This window comes from Oncorhynchus mykiss, chromosome 6, assembly GCF_013265735.2.
Source record: "Oncorhynchus mykiss isolate Arlee chromosome 6, USDA_OmykA_1.1, whole genome shotgun sequence".
NCBI lineage: Eukaryota > Metazoa > Chordata > Actinopteri > Salmoniformes > Salmonidae > Oncorhynchus > Oncorhynchus mykiss.
The window spans coordinates 4,739,097-4,759,806 of NC_048570.1; the positions used below are offsets into that span (position 1 = coordinate 4,739,097).

General features: G+C 47.0%; 2 protein-coding genes across 3 annotated transcripts; both read right to left on the reverse strand.

The window, feature by feature from the left end:
* Window positions 1–3,034: 3,034 nt before the first annotated feature.
* Window positions 3,035–9,620, reverse strand: LOC110525176. Of its 2 annotated transcripts, none has more exons than XM_021605126.2 (6): window positions 8,703–9,620; window positions 8,189–8,291; window positions 5,744–6,036; window positions 4,329–4,745; window positions 4,110–4,211; window positions 3,035–3,949 (listed from the first exon to the last, which is right to left on the reverse strand). In XM_021605126.2, exons 1-6 carry the CDS (start codon window positions 8,746–8,748, stop codon window positions 3,804–3,806), a joined length of 1,107 nt encoding a protein of 368 aa, XP_021460801.2. In that variant the 5' UTR covers window positions 8,749–9,620; the 3' UTR covers window positions 3,035–3,803. The 2 variants fall into 2 exon arrangements, with proteins under 2 accessions (XP_021460801.2, XP_021460802.2); XM_021605127.2 differs by having other exon boundaries at window positions 8,398–9,620.
* A 69-nt stretch (window positions 9,621–9,689) lies between these two features.
* Window positions 9,690–12,425, reverse strand: LOC118965065 (granzyme A-like). Its single transcript, XM_036981817.1, has 3 exons — window positions 12,111–12,425; window positions 10,674–10,943; window positions 9,690–10,277 (listed from the first exon to the last, which is right to left on the reverse strand). The coding sequence occupies exons 1-3, from the start codon at window positions 12,123–12,125 to the stop codon at window positions 10,125–10,127; spliced, it is 438 nt and encodes a 145-aa protein (XP_036837712.1). The 5' UTR covers window positions 12,126–12,425; the 3' UTR covers window positions 9,690–10,124.
* Between the last annotated feature and the right edge of the window lie 8,285 nt (window positions 12,426–20,710).

Genomic DNA, 20,710 nt, shown 5'->3' on the forward strand with positions numbered 1-20,710 from the left:
GACAATTTGAGAACAAGGCTTCCTAAATTCTATCAGCATATTGATTGCACTATGTGCATGGGTAATAACTTGTGGGTGAAGGTAGGAAACAACATCTCCACTTCGGTGACCCTCAACACTGGGGCCCCACAAGGGTGCGTGCTCAGCCCCATTCTGTACTCGCTTTTCACCCACGACTGCGTGGCCACGCCTCCAACTCAATCATCAAGTTTGCAGACGACAAAACAGTAGTGGGCTTGACTACCAACAATGACGAGACAGTCTACAGGGAGGAGGTGGGGGAACTCGGAGTGTGGTGTCAGGAAAACAACCTCTCACTCAACGTCAACAAAACAAAGGATATGATCCTGGACTTCAGGAATCAGCAGAGGGAGCACCCCTCCTATCCACATCAATGGGACAGCAGTGGAGAAGGTGGAAAGTTCTTTGGCGTACACATCACAGACAAACTAAAATGGTCCACCCACACAGACAGCGTGGTGAAGAAGGCACAACAGTGCCTCTTAATCCGCAGGAGGCTGAAGAAATGTGGCTTGTCACCCAAAACCCTGACAAACTTTTACAGATGCACAATCGAGTGTCAGGACCCGGTTACGAACTGGGGTCGCCGGTGTGAGAAACAGTCACTTAGCAAACTGAGCCACTAATAGTCTGCAGAACCCAGAAGATGAGGCAGAACCCAGGAGATGAGGCAGAACCCAGAAGATGAGGCAGAACCCAGAAGATGAGGCAGAACCCAGAAGATGAGGCAGACACAGCAGTACTAGAGACGGTGATTTAATAAAGGAAAGTTCTTCAGGCCAAAATATAAATCCACAACGTCAAAAGTAATTCCAAGAGAACAAAGGTAATCCTCCAAGTGAAAAGGTAAATCCACAAGGTGGTGGGTACAGCAGGAAAAAAGCCTCAAAAGATAATCAAAAAATAAATAAAAGAGAACAAAAACAGAATACCACAAGAACGTCCAACTGGAGTAACAAATGTTCACAGCATCGCTGGGTGCTAACATTCAAACACAGAGCAAAGAACTGAGGAAAAGTAAGGGTTTAAATACATTCAAGGGAAACGAGGCACAGGTGCAAATAATAACTGGAGACAAGGGAAAACAAAAGGGTCAAAAAAGCCCAATGGGGGCATCTAGTGGCCAAAACCGGAACAATCCTGGCCAAATCCTGACATGGAGAGCATACTGTCAGGCTGTATCACATTTGCCTGGTATGGCAAATGCACCGCCCTCAACCACAAGCCTCTCCAGAATGTGGTGCGGTCTGCACAATGCATCACCGTGGGCAAACTACCTGCCCTCCATGACACCTACAGCACCCGATGTCACAGGAAGGCCAAAAAGATCATCAAGGACAACAACCACCCGAGCCACTGCCTGTTCACCCCGCTATCAACCAGAAGGCGAGGTCAGTGCATCAAAGCTGGGACCGAGAGACTGGAAAAACAGCTTCTTTCTCAAGGTCATCAGACTGTTAAACAGCCATTACTAACTCAGAGAGGCTGCTGCCTACATGGAGACCAAATCACTGGCCACTTTAATAAATGGATAATTTTAAACAATGCCACTTTAAATAATGGCACTTTAATAATGTTTACATATCTTACATTACTCATATTACATGTATATACTGTATTTTATACTATCTACTGCATCTTGCCTATGCCGCTCGGCCATCACTCATCCATATATTTATATGTACATTCACCCCTTTACATATGTGTGTGTGTAAGGTAGTTGTTGGGGAATTGTTAGATATTACTTGTTAGATATTACTGCACTGTCGGAACTAGAAGCACAAGCATTTCGCTACACTCGCATTAACATCTGCTAACCATGTGTATGTGACCAATACACTTTGATTTGAGTCGACTTTGCCTTGGGTCAAAACGGGCACCTGGCTCACGCCCGAGAGGGGAGAGAGAGGGGGCGGGCCCATGGGGCATTAATCTAATACCTTCGATCAGGTCATATGTGTGTGGAGAAGTGGATGGAAAATGTTCCATGTGTTCCCTCAATCTTTGCAGCTTTTTTTTGACTGTTGATAATTTTCTGAAAATGTGTAAAAAAAGAGACGGAACGAACGATAACAATGAGTTTATTTATTGACTAAAATAGTATTTGAGCAGTACAAATGAACCTCAGTCAATTCCAGAACACAAAAAGTTACTTTACTGTTAAATTTCTAATATAGAAGTACCCTGTTACAATGTTAGGCTGTTAAGCCACTCATACGTTTTGTTGAAGAAGACAAAATGCCAACAATAAAGTCAATTGTTCAAAAAGCTAAATAATGTCTACAAAAGCTAAATAACGTGTAGAAAAAAGCTAAATCATTCAGACAAAAAGCTAAATCATTCATACAAAAAGCTAAATCATTCATACAAAAAGCTAAATCATTCAGACAAAAAGCTAAATAATTCAGACAAAAAGCTAAATAACGTGTAGAAAAAAACTAAATAATTCAGACAAAAACCTAAATCATTCAGACAAAAAGCTAAATAATTCAGACAAAAAGCTAAATAATTCAGACAAAAAGCTAAATCATTCAGACAAAAAGCTAAATCATTCAGACAAAAAGCTAAATCATTCAGACAAAAAGCTAAATCATTCAGACAAAAAGCTAAATCATTCAGACAAAAAGCTAAATCATTCAGACAAAAAGCTAAATCATTCAGACAAAAAGCTAAATCATTCAGACAAAAAGCTAAATCATTCAGACAAAAAGCTAAATCATTCAGACAAAAAGCTAAATCATTTGAACAAGAAGCTAAATCATTCAGACAAAAAGCTAAATCATTCAGACAAAAAGCTAAATCATTCATACAAAAATCATTTTCATGGGGTTTTCACCTTTCACTTGTTATTTCCCTTTGTCTGCATCTCAAATTTCACCCTTTTTGCTACGTAGTGCACTATGTAGGGAATAGGGTGCCATAGGGATCTGGTCTAAAGTAGTGCACTATGTAGGGAATAGGGTGCCATAGGGATCTGATCTAAAGTAGTGCACTATGTAGGGAATAGGGTGCCATAGGGATCTGGTCTAAAGTAGTGCACTATGTAGGGAATAGGGTGCCATAGGGATCTGGTCTAAAGTAGTGCACTATGTAGGGAATAGGGTGTAATTTGTGAACTAAGGCTATATATATTACATACTTTATGACATACAACTAATGTACATTTCTCCTCTCTATATGCAGGAGGAGGCAACATGTTTCCATAACCGGCATGAAAATCACGACGACTGACAATGTGTGGTAAAACGTCAAATAAATAAAGAAAATCATTTTCTAAACGTCGTACTGAGGTCAAAATACCTATTTTTCTAACCTGTTTATTAAAGAGGCAGCTTAACTCATTCTCAATGCTTATTAAGTCCTTGTCGATAATAACAAATCTACTTTGCACTATGTAGTGCACTATGTAGGGAATAGGGTGCCATAGGGATCTGGTCTAAAGTAGTGCACTATGTAGGGAATAGGGTGTCATTTGTGAACTAAGGCAAATCTACTTTGCACTTAAGTGCGTATCAGTACTTTTCAAAAAACGTATAGTTAAACAGGTATATCTTGTTAAGATAAAACTATTTTGTTTATAAGTATGCATCAAGACTAATAACGCATACTGTCTGTGGCTTGTATTGATATTCTCCCTTAACTCTTTACACTATCAAGAAAAGCTGGTAGATTTGGCAGGTAGATCTGATCTACAACCAGTTGTAATCAGGTGGCAGCTCAAACAATGCATTCTCCAGGAGTGGGCACCACTGATCTAGAACCAGTTCTAGTCAGACAATGCATTATTCTTCAGGTGGCAGCTCAACAATGCATTCTTCATTAGGGAATTCAACTGATGTAGGACCAGTTTTAATCATGTCTAAAATGTATTCTTCTTCAGTGGGGAGTTCTACTGATTCCAGATCAAGTTCAGGAGCCTGGACAGCATCTAGAGACAGGGACATGGAGTTTAAGCATGGCCTGAAACCTCACTAATCAAATTGTTGTATTCTAACTTTTGATTGATTGATTGGTCAAACGGCCAGCTGGCCGGTTCGATCGATCGATATATTGATTTGATAGAGTGATTGATCCATGGTCCAACTCACTTCTCTTCAGGATGAGGTAAAGTAAACAGAGTAAGACAACCAGATAGATGAACTTGACCACACTCAGTACCATGGCAACCACCTGCTGCCCACCACCGCCCCCTAGTGGAGAGAAGAGATCTGTAACACACATTCATATGACACACAAACAATACTCACAACTAGTATACTTGTGTGTGTGTGTGTGTGTGTGTGTGTGTGTGTGTGTGTCACACTCACCTATTGTTGTGACGGTCACCGTGACTGGGTCACTGTCGGTGGTGACGTTGTCACCGGTGACAGGATCTGGGCGCGTGATCACTATGGCAACGCTGATGGTGTACTGGGTTCCCGGGGTTAGGCCAGAGATCCGGGTGGAGTGGGAGGTGGAGCTGTTGGAGTAGGGGAGGTGGAGGACGCAACATGGGGTGGTGGGATGAGGGGGGTGGGGGAAAGGACAGAGGAAAAGAGGAGGAGGGGTGTGGCAAGGAGGGAGAGAAGGGTGGAGGAGAGAAAGATGAGGGTGAGGCTGGGAGCTACATGTGGTAATTCTGTAGCTATGATCAGCTGTCTGCATCAGAGGGGGCGTGTCCCAATGCACAGTCACATGATCAGTCCCTTCAGACTCCGCCTTTAGCCGCTCAGGGGGTACAGCGCCTGTCAATTCAATAGATATAAATGTCAATTAAATAGATATACACTAGCTTTCAAAAGTTTGGGGTCACTTAGAAATGTCCTTGTTTTTGAAAGAAAATCACATTTTTTTGTCCATTAAAATAATATAAAATTGATCAGAAATACAGTGTAGACATTGTTAATGTTGTAAATTACTATTGTAGCTGGAAACGGCATTTCTACATGGGATTTTGTGGATTATCTACATAGGCGTACAGAGGCCCATTATCAGCAACCATCACTCCTGTGTTCCAATGGCACGTTGTGTTAGATAATCCAAATGTATCATTTTAAAAGGCTAATTGATCATTAGAAAACCATTTTGTAATTATGTTAGCACAGCTGAAAACTGTGGTTCTGATTAAAGAAGCAATAAAACTGGCCTTCTTTAGACTAGTTGAGTATCTGGAGCATCAGCATTTGTGGTTTCGATTACAGACTCAAAATGGCCAGAAACAAAGAACTTTCTTCTGAAACTCGTCAGTCTATTCTTATTCTGATAAATGAAGGCTATTCCATGCGAGAAATTGCCAAGAAACTGAAGATCTCGTACAACGCTGTGTACTACTCCCTTCACAGAACAGCGCAAACTGGCTCTAACCAGAATAGCAAGAGGAGTGGGAGGCCCCGGTGCACAACTGAGCAAGAGGACAAGTACATTAGAGTGTCTAGTTTGAGAAACAATCCTCAACTGGCAGCTTCTTTTAATAGTACCCGCAAAACACCAGTCTCAACGTCAACAGGCGACTCCAGGATGCTGGCTTTTTAGGGCCAATGGAAACAGTCATTCAGCCACTAATTTCTCTAGACCCGTTCTCTCTCTACTTCTTGGAGGAGCTTCCAACATATTTCACCTCATTGCATTGTACAGTAATAAGGTACAGGTTACAGTTGGACTTCTATGTACTCTCTTTAGGCCGAAGGCGAAGGAGTAGGGAGTGAATAGGGGACTGATTAAACTGTCAGTCGTCCTCACTCACCTTGGCAGATGAAACCATGTCGTTCCACGGTCTCGCCACAGGATCTGGACAGTAGTTTATTCTCCCCTTTGAGGCTGGTCTCCAGACAACCACAGAGTCCAGGTCCAGGACTCTTTATGTACCAGCGATCATAGCTCAGCCCCTGGCCATCCACCCACTTCCACCCCCAGCCACCAGGGGCAGTGTGGGGCTGCAGACCCAGCCAGAAGGTGTCCCTCTCACCAGCAGCCATGGTCTGCAGAAGGAACTGGTACTGGTCCTGGGTGCTTAGGACAGCCAGGTCAACGTAGTGCCTGTGTTACAACAAGTAGAAATAAATAACAAATAATAAATAATCATACAAAATAAATGCATCCTTTGTTGAGACAAAATTAAGACACTAGAGCCTTTTCTCATTTGGGCAAAGGGTCCATCCTTCTGCTTTCTCTCTCTTCCGTGACCTGGAAACCGATAAGTGGTCGAGGAGAGTGTTGTTAGTAGGCAAACAGAAGACGGTGCTCCCCTCCGCGACAGTCTCCTTTAGATAGGTAGCTAGATGACTCATCTTCGTATCTCTTGCATTAATAGCGTCCGTGACAGTGTATGGACAGCACCGTTGAGGCTATCTCCATTTTTTTGAAGTAGTAGTCCATTTTCTTCTTCACCATTGACTCCAACAGGGTCACCAGGAGGAATCAGGAAATGAAGTTGGTTGTCCCACCCAGTTGACTACATTTAAAATGGTGGAAGCCCTCAATGGCGGTTCCCATGCCAATACAGCCTTTTAGAGACCTCTATCATTCTCGATGACCAACCTGAGTCCTTCCCACAACCCCTCCTTTGAATCAGCTATTGTTTTCTTAAAGTAGAAAAGTATGCAAACATTTAAATGATATGCTACTTTTTAAATCTATAAAATGTTTTGCACAGCTAGCTGAATTAGTTTGTTTTTGGGGGGGGGGGGGATTCCACCCTGCCAACGTCATTTGCCTGATGACACACAATTGTAGAAGGAGAGTCTAATTTCATACAAGCGCATTTTCTATCTACCTTTCCCTTTCCTCGAATACCTTTTTGACTTTTAAAAACCCCCAACAAGGATGCCAGAGAGGACGGAGGAGAGAGAGGATGCCAGAGAGGACGGAGGAGAGAGAGGATGCCAGAGAGGACGGAGGAGAGAGAGGATGCCAGAGAGGACGGAGGAGAGAGAGGATGCCAGAGAGGACGGAGGAGAGAGAGGATGCCAGAGAGGACGGAGGAGAGAGAGGATGCCAGAGAGGACGGAGGAGAGAGAGGATGCCAGAGAGGACGGAGGAGAGAGAGGATGCCAGAGAGGACGGAGGGGAGAGAGGATGCCAGAGAGGACAGAGGAGAGAGAGGATGCCAGAGAGGACAGAGGAGAGAGAGGATGCCAGAGAGGACAGAGGAGAGAGAGGATGCCAGAGAGGACAGAGGAGAGAGAGGATGCCAGAGAGGACGGAGGAGAGAGAGGATGCCAGAGAGGACGGAGGAGAGAGAGGATGCCAGAGAGGACAGAGGAGAGAGAGGATGCCAGAGAGGACGGAGGAGAGAGAGGATGCCAGAGAGGACGGAGGAGAGAGAGGATGCCAGAGAGGACGGAGGAGAGAGAGGATGCCAGAGAGGACGGAGGAGAGAGAGGATGCCAGAGAGGACGGAGGAGAGAGAGGATGCCAGAGAGGACGGAGGAGAGAGAGGATGCCAGAGAGGACGGAGGAGAGAGAGGATGCCAGAGAGGACGGAGGAGAGAGAGGATGCCAGAGAGGACGGAGGAGAGAGAGGATGCCAGAGAGGACGGAGGAGAGAGAGGATGCCAGAGAGGACAGAGGAGAGAGAGGATGCCAGAGAGGACAGAGGAGAGAGAGGATGCCAGAGAGGACAGAGGAGAGAGAGGATGCCAGAGAGGACAGAGGAGAGAGAGGATGCCAGAGAGGACGGAGGAGAGAGAGGATGCCAGAGAGGACGGAGGAGAGAGAGGATGCCAGAGAGGACAGAGGAGAGAGAGGATGCCAGAGAGGACGGAGGAGAGAGAGGATGCCAGAGAGGACGGAGGAGAGAGAGGATGCCAGAGAGGACGGAGGAGAGAGAGGATGCCAGAGAGGACGGAGGAGAGAGAGGATGCCAGAGAGGACGGAGGAGAGAGAGGATGCCAGAGAGGACGGAGGAGAGAGAGGATGCCAGAGAGGACGGAGGAGAGAGAGGATGCCAGAGAGGACGGAGGAGAGAGAGGATGCCAGAGAGGACAGAGGAGAGAGAGGATGCAGGTGTTGAGGGAATACAATTGAGAAAAGGCCCTGGTTATGTTTATTTTGGTCCTCTCCTATTGGCTAAATCTGGCATCTGCGTCTGTGGTTTAATTTTACAGTGCAACTTACTGTGTAAAACTACCTGACACTAATTGTGTCTCTGGATAAGAGGATCTGCTAAATAACTTAAATGTAAATGTACCTCTGACAGAACCGCCTGGCCTGGATCCAGGTCTCAGCCTTGTCTCTGTCTCTCCTCTCCACTTGGTACCACAAGGCAGAGCTGGCCAGGCCCTGCCACAACACTACGACACACAGATCAACACAAAATACAAAATAAATAAATAAACAGGATCATCAGAGTAGGAGTTAGATCTGATCAGTTCAACCACTAGGTGGCGATAGTGTTACCTGTGCTACTTCAGGTCTGTCATCCGCTGTGTCTACTTAACCATGGTTGCTCTACTGTCTCTACTTAACCATGGTTACCCTACTGTCTGTCTACTTAGATATGACAGCAGTGTTGACCATTGTTCCTCCAGGGGTGAGGGTCTGCAGGTTGCCTTGCTACCCCAAATGGAGCCACTTTTTAGTTTTTGTCCGTGATGAGTTGATTAGTGGAATCCGCTTTGTTGTGCCTGAGCAACAAAAAAACGTTTTTTTTTTTTTTTTTTGTGAGTATGAGTTAGTTGGAAAAGTTAAAGTGTGTTCTTTACCCAGGAGAGCCAATCGCTGCAGGGGTGAGGGGTCAAAAAGGTCCATGGGTCCGTTGGGTAGGTGGGGTAGATCTATTCATCTCCTCCTGACCCCTCGTGTGATGCACTCTCGGTCCATTTCTCTCTCTCTCTCTCTCTCTCTCTCCTTCTCTTTCTCTCTGAGCCTGTTCCTGTCTTCCCAGTATTGATATACTCCCACAGCGGGCGTAATGGAAGTCCGTGGGTGGGGCTGTCAGGCATGGCTTACATCCAGCACGGCGGAAGTAGGAGGGGCCCAGCGAGCAACCGGTTTCCCACGTTGCAGAACGTTTTCTTCCTCCTGTAAATGATCGTTACCTGGGGCTCAGATCTCTCGTGCAGCAGCCATGTGTGTCATCGTAGCTATGTCACAGGTGGTAATCTCACGGTTGACCTTTGATTATGGCAGCAGCTATTTATTTGACAAGTCTCTACCAACTTTGCGTAAGGTCTGTTAAGAGACCTTCATTTTTACTTCTGGTGTCTAGAATGAAACTTGGATATTTCGGGAAAGTATTCAGACCCCTTTGACTTTTTTTTGCACATTTTGTTACGTTAAAGCCTTAATCTGAAATGGATTCAGTAACCTTATTTCCTCGTCGATATACACACAATACCACATAATGACAATGCAAAAACAGGTTTTTAGAAATGAGACCATGAGAAACAAGATTGAACTCTTTGGCTTGAATGCCAAGCGTGACGTCTGGAGGAAACCTGACACCATCCCTACGGTGAAGAATGGCGGTGGCAGCATCATGATGTGGCTACCATGCACAGAGAACAGTGCAGGATTCTACCGTGCACAGAGAACAGTGCAGGGTTCTACCGTGCACAGAGAACAATGTTATACATCCACAGGGTTCCACCATGCACAGAGAACAGTGCAGGGTTCTACCGTGCACAGAGAACAATGTTATACATCCACAGGGTTCCACCATGCACAGAGAACAGTGCAGGGTTCTACCGTGCACAGAGAACAGTGCAGGGTTCTACCGTGCACAGAGAACAATGTTATACATCCACAGGGTTCCACCATGCACAGAGAACAGTGCAGGGTTCTACCGTGCACAGAGAACAGTGTTATACATCCACAGGGTTCTACCGTGCACAGAGAACAATGTTATACATCCACAGGGTTCTACCGTGCACAGAGAACAATTTTATACATCCACAGGGTTCTACCGTGCACAGAGAACAGTGTTATGCATCCACAGGGTTCTACCGTGCACAATCTGCTCTTTTAATTAAGTGCTACCTGTATTTTTGAACAATAGTAATAAAATAATTTAAAAGAGAAAGAAATTTAATGTTCTCCCGCCTCCACCAACAAAATATGAATTCTACTAAATGTCAATAAGCATTTATTTTAGAATGAACAGAAGAAGTTTGGCTATGTAAAAATCAGCCAGAGGTTTGGATGGTTTTAGTGATCCAGTCAGTGTATTTAGATATGAATGTGTAGACGGTAGGTTTGTTGACGCGACCACGTCCTCCAGCAAACGACACAACTCCCCTTAGCGCATCTCTACACACCAACGGGCCACCGGAGTCTCCCTGAAAACACACAGACAATGCATGTTGATTACTCACACACACACACACACACACACGCGCGCACACACGCGCACACATACGCACGCACGCACACATATACACACACACACACGCACATACACACACATATACACACACACACATATACACACACACACACACGTGCGCACACACGCGCACACATACGCACGCACGCACACACACACACACACACACACACACACACACACACACTAAGACACACACACACACGCACGCACGCACGCACGCACATGCACACACACACATACACACACACACACCCACACACTAAGACACTCACACGCGCGCACGCATGCACGCACACACACACACACACACACACACACACACACACACACACACACACACACACACCTGACAAGTGCCAGCTCTATCTTGTCCGTAACCAGCACACAGCATTCCTCCGGTGATGACAGGGGAGAAGTTGTAGTAATCAGGAGAGTCACACTTCACCCTGTCGATCACGGTGACATTGACAGACAGCAGGACATCAGACTGGTCACCATTCTCCTTTGTGTCTCCCCATCCGGCCGCAAAGCACCGTGTCCCAGCCGGGACATCAGATGCAGGCTTGGGTAGATCCATGACTTTCACGGTGTCGGTCAGCTTCACTGGTTTCTTCAGCTGGAGGAAACCGGGGGACATAAACCGGGGGACATAAACCGGGGGACATAAACCGGGGGACATAAGCAGGGGGACATAAACCGGGGGACATAAGCAGGGGGACATAAACCGGGGGACATAAGCAGGGGGATATAAACCGGGGGACATAAACCGGGGGACATAAACCGGGGGACATAAGCAGGGGGACATAAACCGGGGGACATAAGCAGGGGGACATAAGCAGGGGGACATAAACCGGGGTACATAAGCAGGGGGACATAAGCAGGGGGACATAAACCGGGGGACATAAACTGGGGGACATAAGCAGGGGGACATAAACCGGGGGACATAAGCAGGGGGACATAAACCGGGGGACATAAGCAGGGGGACATAATCCGGGGGACATAAGCAGGGGGACATAATCCGGGGGACATAAGCAGGGGGACATAATCCGGGGGACATAAGCAGGGGGACATAAACCGGGGGACATAAGCAGGGGGACATAAGCAGGGGGACATAAACCGGGGGACATAAGCAGGGGGACATAAACCGGGGGACATAAACTGGGGGACATAAGCAGGGGGACATAAACCGGGGGACATAAGCAGGGGGACATAAACCGGGGGACATAAGCAGGGGGACATAATCCGGGGGACATAAGCAGGGGGACATAATCCGGGGGACATAAGCAGGGGGACAAGGGGATGGATGGTGCAAAATCCTTACCTTCCTGGAATTGTATTGGAAATACAGTAATTACCCAATAATTACTGTAATACGTTGTGTTGTAACACAATAATTACTGTAACAAGTTGAATTGTAACACAATAATTACTGTAATTAGTTGTATTGTAACATAATAATTTTACCTTTATTTAACGAGGCAAGTCAGTTAAGAACAAATTCTTATTTTCAATGACGACCTAGGAACAGTCAGCTCGGGGGTTTGAACTTGCAACCTTCGGGTTACTAGTCCAACGCTCTAACCACTAGGCTACCCTGTCGCCCCTACACTGGCACAGTCAGGTTCCTTGTAATACAACAACAGTACAAAATAAAACATGACTTATTCAGCACAATGCAATTGACTTGATTCATTTCAGCTGTCATATTTTTATTTTTTTATTAAGTTAAGTTATTTACACAAATATACACAACAAAAAAACATTTGGTATTGTGACAACCTACCTGTGTGAAAACCATCCCGTCCGGACTTTACAGTGGGCTGCAGTCAGGACCCATGACTCGTTGATGAGGACCCCTCCACAGACTAGACTACCTTTAACGTCCTCCAGTCGAGCCATGAAGGGTAAAGAGTGAGGCACCACTTCCTTTCCATGAATGACCTCTGCGCAATCACCTTGGAGGAGATAAATGAAGGGGGACATTGAAGTGGATCAGTGAAGACAGGAGGCATGTTGATGAGGTACATACATACATACATACTGACAGATATAGAACAGTGTTTCCCAAACACTGGTCTTCCAGTACCCCCAACCCTGGTCATCCAGTACCCCAACCCTCGTCCTCCAGTACCCCCAACCCTGGTCCTCCAGTACCCCCAACCCTGGTCCTCCAGTACCCCCAACCCTGGTCCTCCAGTACACCCAACCCTGGTCCTCCAGTACCCCCAACCCTGGTCCTCCAGTACCCCCAACCCTGGTCCTCCAGTACCCCCAAACCTGGTCCTCCAGTACCCCCAACCCTGGCCCTCCAGTACCTGTGTGGGTTGGGAAACATTGTTCTAAAGCACATACAGACACTGAGTACCAAGAGAATGGAGAACATCCGACATTATCACACACACACACACACACAAACACACACACACACACACACACACACACACACACACACACACACACACACTCTTACCTGTGTGCAGATACAAATGGAGAACGGTGCCGACCCAGAGACTGAGGACTCTGAAGTGTGTCATGATCCCGTTGTTCAGAGGGATCTGTTGTAGAGATGCTGTCTAATGTAGATCTGGTGTAGGTATTGGTCTGTAGAAAGCTCTGAGGTGTTCTGGTCTCTCTCTGACCTTGAACCTCAATTCATACTCACCTCAAAGGATGTGGTTGTTGTCTGAGCTCACAACGAACATGCAGACTACCTTAGACACACAAAGACACAAAGACACACACACACAAAGACAGACAGACAGACAGACAGACAGACAAACAGACACACACAGACCAGGCACAACAAGATGGTGGGTCCCCACCTCCCACCATCTTGTTGTGGCCCCCACCTCCCCATCATCTTGTTGTGGCCCCCACCTTCCACCATCTTGTTGTGGCCCCCACCTCCCACCATCTTGTTGTGGTCCCCACCTCCCACCATCCTGTTGTGGCCCCCACCATCTTGTTGTGGCCCCCACCTCCCACCATCTGGTTGTGGCCCCCACCTCCCACCATCTTGTTGTGGTCCCCACCTCCCACCATCTTGTTGTGGCCCCCACCTCCCACCATCTTGTTGTGGCCCCCACCTCCCACCATCTGGTTGTGGTCCCCACCTCTCACCATCTTGTTGTGGCCCCCATCATCTTGTTGTGGTCCCCACCTCCCACCATCTTGTTGTGGCCCCCACCATCTTGTTGTGGCCCCCACCATCTTGTTGTGGCCCCCATCATCTTGTTGTGGTCCCCACCTCCCACCATCTTGTTGTGGCCCCCACCATCTTGTTGTGGTACCCACCTCCCACCATCTTGTTGTGGCCCCTACCCCCCACCATCTTGTTGTGGCCACCACCTCCCACCATCTTGTTGTGGCCCCCATCATCTTGTTGTGGTCCCCACCTCCCACCATCTTGTTGTGGCCCCCATCATCTTGTTTTGGCCCCCAACTCACACCATTTTGTTGTGGCCCCCATCATCTTGTTGTGGTCCCCACCTCCCACCATCTTGTTGTGGCCCCCACCTCCCACCATCTTGTTGTGGCCCCCATCATCTTGTTGTGGCCCCCACCTCCCACCATCTTGTTGTGGCCCCCACCTCCCACCATCTTGTTGTGGCCCCCACCATCTTGTTGAGGTACCCACCTCCCACCATCTTGTTGTGGCCCCTACCCCCCACCATCTTGTTGTGGCCCCCACCTCCCACCATCTTGTTGTGGCCCCCATCATCTTGTTGTGGTCCCCACCTCCCACCATCTTGTTGTGGCCCCCATCATCTTGTTTTGGCCCCCAACTCCCACCATCTTGTTGTGGCCCCCATCATCTTGTTGTGGTCCCCACCTCCCACCATCTTGTTGTGGCCCCCACCTCCCACCATCTTGTTGTGGCCCCCATCATCTTGTTGTGGCCCCCACCATCTTGTTGTGGCCCCCATCATCTTGTTGTGGTCCCCACCTCCCACCATCTTGTTGTGGCCCCCACCATCTTGTTGTGGTACCCACCTCCCACCATCTTGTTGTGGCCCCTACCCCCCACCATCTTGTTGTGGCCCCCACCTCCCACCATCTTGTTGTGGCCCCCATCATCTTGTTGTGGTCCCCACCTCCCACCATCTTGTTGTGGCCCCCATCATCTTGTTTTGGCCCCCAACTCCCACCATCTTGTTGTGGCCCCCATCATCTTGTTGTGGTCCCCACCTCCCACCATCTTGTTGTGGCCCCCACCTCCCACCATCTTGTTGTGGCCCCCATCATCTTGTTGTGGCCCCCACCTCCCACCATCTTGTTGTGGCCCCCACCTCCCACCATCTTGTTGTGGCCCCCACCATCTTGTTGTGGTACCCACCTCCCACCATCTTGTTGTGGCCCCTACCCCCCACCATCTTGTTGTGGCCCCCACCTCCCACCATCTTGTTGTGGCCCCCATCATCTTGTTGTGGTCCCCACCTCCCACCATCTTGTTGTGGCCCCCATCATCTTGTTTTGGCCCCCAACTCCCACCATCTTGTTGTGGCCCCCATCATCTTGTTGTGGTCCCCACCTCCCACCATCTTGTTGTGGCCCCCACCTCCCACCATCTTGTTGTGGCCCCCATCATCTTGTTGTGGCCCCCACCTCCCACCATCTTGTTGTGGCCCCCACCTCCCACCATCTTGTTGTGGCCCCCACCATCTTGTTGTTGTCCCGACCTCCCATCATCATGTTGTGGCCCCCACCATTTTGTTGTGGCTCCCACCATCTTATTGTGGCCCCCACCATCTTGTTGTGGCCCCCATCTCCCATCATCTTGTTGTGGCCCCCACCATCTTGTTGTGGTCCTCACCTCCCACCATCTTGTTGTGGCCCCCACCATCTTGTTGTGGTCCCCACCTCCCACCATCTTGTTGTGGACCCCACCTCCCACCATCTTGTTTTGGTCCCCACCTCCCACCATCTTGTTGTGGCCCCCACCTTGTTGTGGCCCCCACCATCTTGTTGTGGTCCCCACCTCCCACCATCTTGTTGTGGCCCCCATCATCTCGTTTTGGTCCCCACCTCCCACCATCTTGTTGTGGCCCCCACCATCTTGTTGTGGTCCCCACCTCCCATCATCTTGTTGTGGTCCCGACCTCACATCATCTTGTTGTGGCCCCCACCTCCCATCATCTTGTTGTGGCCCCCACCTCCCATCATCTTGTTGTGGCCCCTACCTCCCATCATCTTATTGTGTCCCCCACCATCTTGTTGTGGTCCCCACCTCCCACCATCTTGTTGTTGTCCCCACCTCCCACCATCTTGTTTAGTCCCCACCTCCCACCATCTTGTTGTGGCCCCCACCTCCCACCATCTTGTTGTGGCCCTCACCTCCCACCATCTTGTTGTGGCCCCCACCTCCCACCATCTTGTTGTGGCCCCCACCTCCCACCATCTTGTTGTGGCTCCCAGCTCCCATCATCTTGTTGTGGCCCCCACCATCTTGTTGTGACCTCCACCCTCCCATCATTTTGTTGTGGCCCCCACCTCCCACCATCTTGTTGTGGCCCCCATCATCTTGTTTTGGCCCCCACCTCCCACCATCTTGTTTTGGCCCCCACCTCCCACCATCTTGTTGTGGCCCCCACCTCCCACCATCTTGTTGTGGCCCCCACCTCCCACCATCTTGTTGTGGCTCCCACCTCCCATCATCTTGTTGTGGCCCCCACCATCTTGTTGTGGCCTCTACCCTCCCATCATTTTGTTGTGGCCCCCATCATCTTGTTGTGGCCCCCACCTCCCACCATCTTGTTGTGGCCCCCACCTCCCACCATCTTGTTGTGGCTCCCACCTCCCATCATCTTGTTGTGGCCCCCACCATCTTGTTGTGGCCTCTACCTTCCCATCATTTTGTTGTGGCCCCCAACTCCCCACGATCTTATTGTGGTCTGGAGCAATCGACTGAGGACACCATGACATTTCAATGTGTAAATGTGGGTCATATTTGGTTGAGACATTGATCAATGACATTTCAACATTTATTCACACACTGCAAAATACAGCCAAGCAGTGGAGGCTGGTGGTAGGAGCTATAGGAGGACAGGCTCATTGTAATGGCTGGAATGAATGGAATGGAGTCAAATGTGTGGTTTCCATTTGTTTGATGTGTTCGGTGCCGTTCCATTTATTCCATTTCAGCCATTACAATGAGCCCTTCCTCCTATAGCTCCTCCAACCAGCCCCCTCTGCAGCCAACATTATATATACCAACAACAAAAAAAGGTTTTATACTATCGAGTTTGAAAACGATCCTCAACAAATAATCAACTACATTTAAATATTGGAGTGAGGACGCTTCACTGTCCCCCTACATCCATCTCCAAGGGATTATCACCCGTCCATAAACTCAACAGGGATTATCACCAGTCCATAAACTCAACAGGGATTATCACCAGTCCATAAACTCAACAGGGATTATCTCCAGTCCATAAACTCAACAGGGATTTTCACCAGTCCATAAACTCAACAGGGATTATCACAAATTCATAAACTCAACAGGGATTATCTCCAGTCCATAAACTCAACAGGGATTATCACAAGTTCATAAACTCAACAGGGATTATCTCCAGTCCATAAACTCAACAGGGATTATCACCAGTCCATAAACTCAACAGGGATTATCACCCGTCCATAAACTCAACAGGGATTATCTCCAGTCCATAAACTCAACAGGGATTATCACCAGTCCATAAACTCAACAGGGATTATCACCCGTCCATAAACTCAACAGGGTTTATCTCCAGTCCATAAACTCAACAGGGATTATCACCAGTCCATAAACTCAACAGGGATTATCACCAGTCCATAAACTCAACAGGGATTATCACCCGTCCATTACTCAACAGGGATTATCACCAGTCCATAAACTCAACAGGGTTTATCTCCAGTCCATAAACTCAACAGGGATTATCACCAGTCCATAAACTCAACAGGGATTATCACCAGTCCATAAACTCAACAGGGTTTATCTCCAGTCCATAAACTCAACAGGGATTATCTCCAGTCCATAAACTCAACAGGGATTATCACCAGTCCATAAACTCAACAGGGATTATCTCCAGTCCATAAACTCAACAGGGATTATCACAAATTCATAAACTCAACAGGGATTATCTCCAGTCCATAAACTCAACAGGGATTATCACAAGTTCATAAACTCAACAGGGATTATCTCCAGTCCATAAACTCAACAGGGATTATCACAAGTTCATAAACTCAACAGGGATTATCTCCAGTCCATAAACTCAACAGGGATTATCACCAGTCCATAAACTCAACAGGGATTATCACCAGTCCATAAACTCAACAGGGATTATCTCCAGTCCATAAACTCAACAGGGATTATCTCCAGTCCATAAACTCAACAGGGATTATCACCAGTCCATAAACTCAACAGGTATTATCACAAGTTCATAAACTCAACAGGGATTATCACAAGTTCATAAACTCAACAGGGATTATCTCCAGTCCATAAACTCAACAGGGATTATCACAAGTTCATAAACTCAACAGGGATTATCTCCAGTCCATAAACTCAACAGGGATTATCACCCGTCCATAAACTCAACAGGGATTATCTCCAGTCCATAAACTCAACAGGGATTATCTCCAGTCCATAAACTCAACAGGGATTATCTCCAGTCCATAAACTCAACAGGGATTATCACCAGTCCATAAACTCAACAGGGATTATCTGCAGTCCATAAACTCAACAGGGATTATCACCAGTCCATAAACTCAACAGGGATTATCACCAGTCCATAAACTCAACAGGGATTATCACCAGTCCATAAACTCAACAGGGATTATCACCAGTCCATAAACTCAACAGGGATTATCACCAGTCCATAAACTCAACAAGGATTATCACCAGTCCATAAACTCAACAGGGATTATCACCAGTCCATAAACTCAACAGGGATTATCACAAGTTCATAAACTCAACAGGGATTATCTCCAGTCCATAAACTCAACAGGGATTATCACCAGTCCATAAACTCAACAGGGATTATCACCAGTCCATAAACTCAACAGGGATTATCACCAGTCCATAAACTCAACAGGGATTATCACCAGTCCATAAACTCAACAGGGATTATCACAAATTCATAAACTCAACAGGGATTATCTCCAGTCCATAAACTCAACAGTGATTATCTCCAGTCCATAAACTCAACAGGGATTATCACCAGTCCATAAACTCAACAGGGATTATCACCGATCCATAAACTCAACACGGATTATCTCCAGTCCATAAACTCAACAGGGATTATCACCAGTCCATAAACTCAACAGGGATTATCTCCAGTCCATAAACTCAACAGGGATTATCTCCAGTCCATAAACTCAACAGGGATTATCACCAGTCCATAAACTCAACAGGGATTATCACCAGTCCATAAACTCAACAGGGATTATCACCAGTCCATAAACTCAACAGGGATTATCACCAGTCCATAAACTCAACAGGGATTATCACCAGTCCATAAACTCAACAGGGATTATCACAAATTCATAAACTCAACAGGGATTATCTCCAGTCCATAAACTCAACAGTGATTATCTCCAGTCCATAAACTCAACAGGGATTATCACCAGTCCATAAACTCAACAGGGATTATCACCGATCCATAAACTCAACACGGATTATCTCCAGTCCATAAACTCAACAGGGATTATCACCAGTCCATAAACTCAACAGGGATTATCTCCAGTCCATAAACTCAACAGGGATTATCACCGATCCATAAACTCAACAGGGATTATCACCAGTCCATAAACTCAACAGGGATTATCACCAGTCCATAAACTCAACAGGGATTATCTCCAGTCCATAAACTCAACAGGGATTATCACCAGTCCATAAACTCAACAGGGATTATCTCCAGTCCATAAACTCAACAGGGATTATCACCAGTCCATAAACTCAACAGGGATTATCACCAGTCCATAAACTCAACAGGGATTATCTCCAGTCCATAAACTCAACAGGGATTATCGCCAGTCCATGAAGTGTGTTGATTAGATGTTTAGAAGTAGTTGCCATTTTGTGATGTAAGCTTCTTTACATTAAATAAGGGTCCAAGCCTGACCTAAGAATAGTAAAACAACCTGAACTCACCACAAACACGTTGACAAACACATACACACACAGACCCCCAGAAGCTAGTTAGTCGTCACACCTCTTGTAGCTAGATAGTCGTCACACCTATTGTAGCTAGATAGTCGTCACACCTCTTGTAGCTAGTTAGTCTACACACCCCCAGTAGCTAGTTAGTCTACACACCTCTTGTAGCTAGTTAGTCTACACACTCCCAATAGCTAGTTAGTGTACACAACCCCAGTAGCTAGTTAGTCTACACACTCCCAATAGCTAGTTAGTGTACACAACCCCAGTAGCTAGTTAGTCTACACACTCCCAATAGCTAGTTAGTGTACACAACCCCAGTAGCTAGTTAGTTTACACACTTCCATTAGCTAGTTAGTCTACACACCCCCAGTAGCTAGTTAGTCTACACACCCCCAGTAGCTAGTTAGTCTACACACTCCCAGTAGCTAGTTAGTCTACACACCCCCAGTAGCTAGTTAGTCTACACACCTCTTGTAGATAGTTAGTCTACACACTCCCAGTAGCTAGTTAGTCTACACCCCCCCCAGTAGCTAGTTAGTCTACACACCTCTTGTAGCTAGTTAGTCTACACACTCCCAGTAGCTAGTTAGTCTACACACCCCCAGTAGCTAGTTAGTCAACACACTCCCAATAGCTAGTTAGTCTACACACTCTCAGTAGCTAGTTAGTCTACACACTCCCAGTAGCTAGTTAGTCTACACACCCCCAGTAGCTAGTTAGTCTACACACCTCCAGTAGCTAGTTAGTCTACACACTCCCAGTAGCTAGTTAGTCTACACACCCCCAGTAGCTAGTTAGTCTACACACTCCCAGTAGCTAGTTAGTCTACACACTCCCAGTAGCTAGTTAGTCTACACACTCCCAATAGCTAGTTAGTGTACACAACCCCAGTAGCTAGTTAGTCTACACACTCCCAATAGCTAGTTAGTGTACACAACCCCAGTAGCTAGTTAGTTTACACACTTCCATTAGCTAGTTAGTCTACACACCCCAAGTAGCTAGTTAGTCTACACACCCCCAGTAGCTAGTTAGTCTACACACTCCCAGTAGCTAGTTAGTCTACACACCCCCAGTAGCTAGTTAGTCTACACACTCCCAGTAGCTAGTTAGTCTACACACTCCCAGTAGCTAGTTAGTCTACACACTCCCAGTAGCTAGTTAGTCTACACACCTCTTGTAGCTAGTTAGTCTACACACTCCCAATAGCTAGTTAGTCTACACCCCCCCAGTAGCTAGTTAGTCTACACACC

Excerpts from the sequence above, each read along its gene's own strand:
- LOC110525176 (XM_021605126.2), bottom strand. The coding sequence starts at position 8,748 with ATGGACCTTTTTGACCCCTCACCCCTGCAGCGATTGGCTCTCCTGG. Across the intron at positions 8,292-8,702 it reads GCAGCGATTGGCTCTCCTGG|TGTTGTGGCAGGGCCTGGCC; the intron begins GTAAAGAACACA and ends TGTGTGTCGTAG. Across the intron at positions 4,212-4,328 it reads GGTGACCGTCACAACAATAG|GGGGCGGTGGTGGGCAGCAG; the intron begins GTGAGTGTGACA and ends TCTCTCCACTAG.
- LOC118965065 (XM_036981817.1), bottom strand. Across the intron at positions 10,278-10,673 it reads ATAGAGCTGGCACTTGTCAG|GGAGACTCCGGTGGCCCGTT; the intron begins GTGTGTGTGTGT and ends GTGTGTTTTCAG.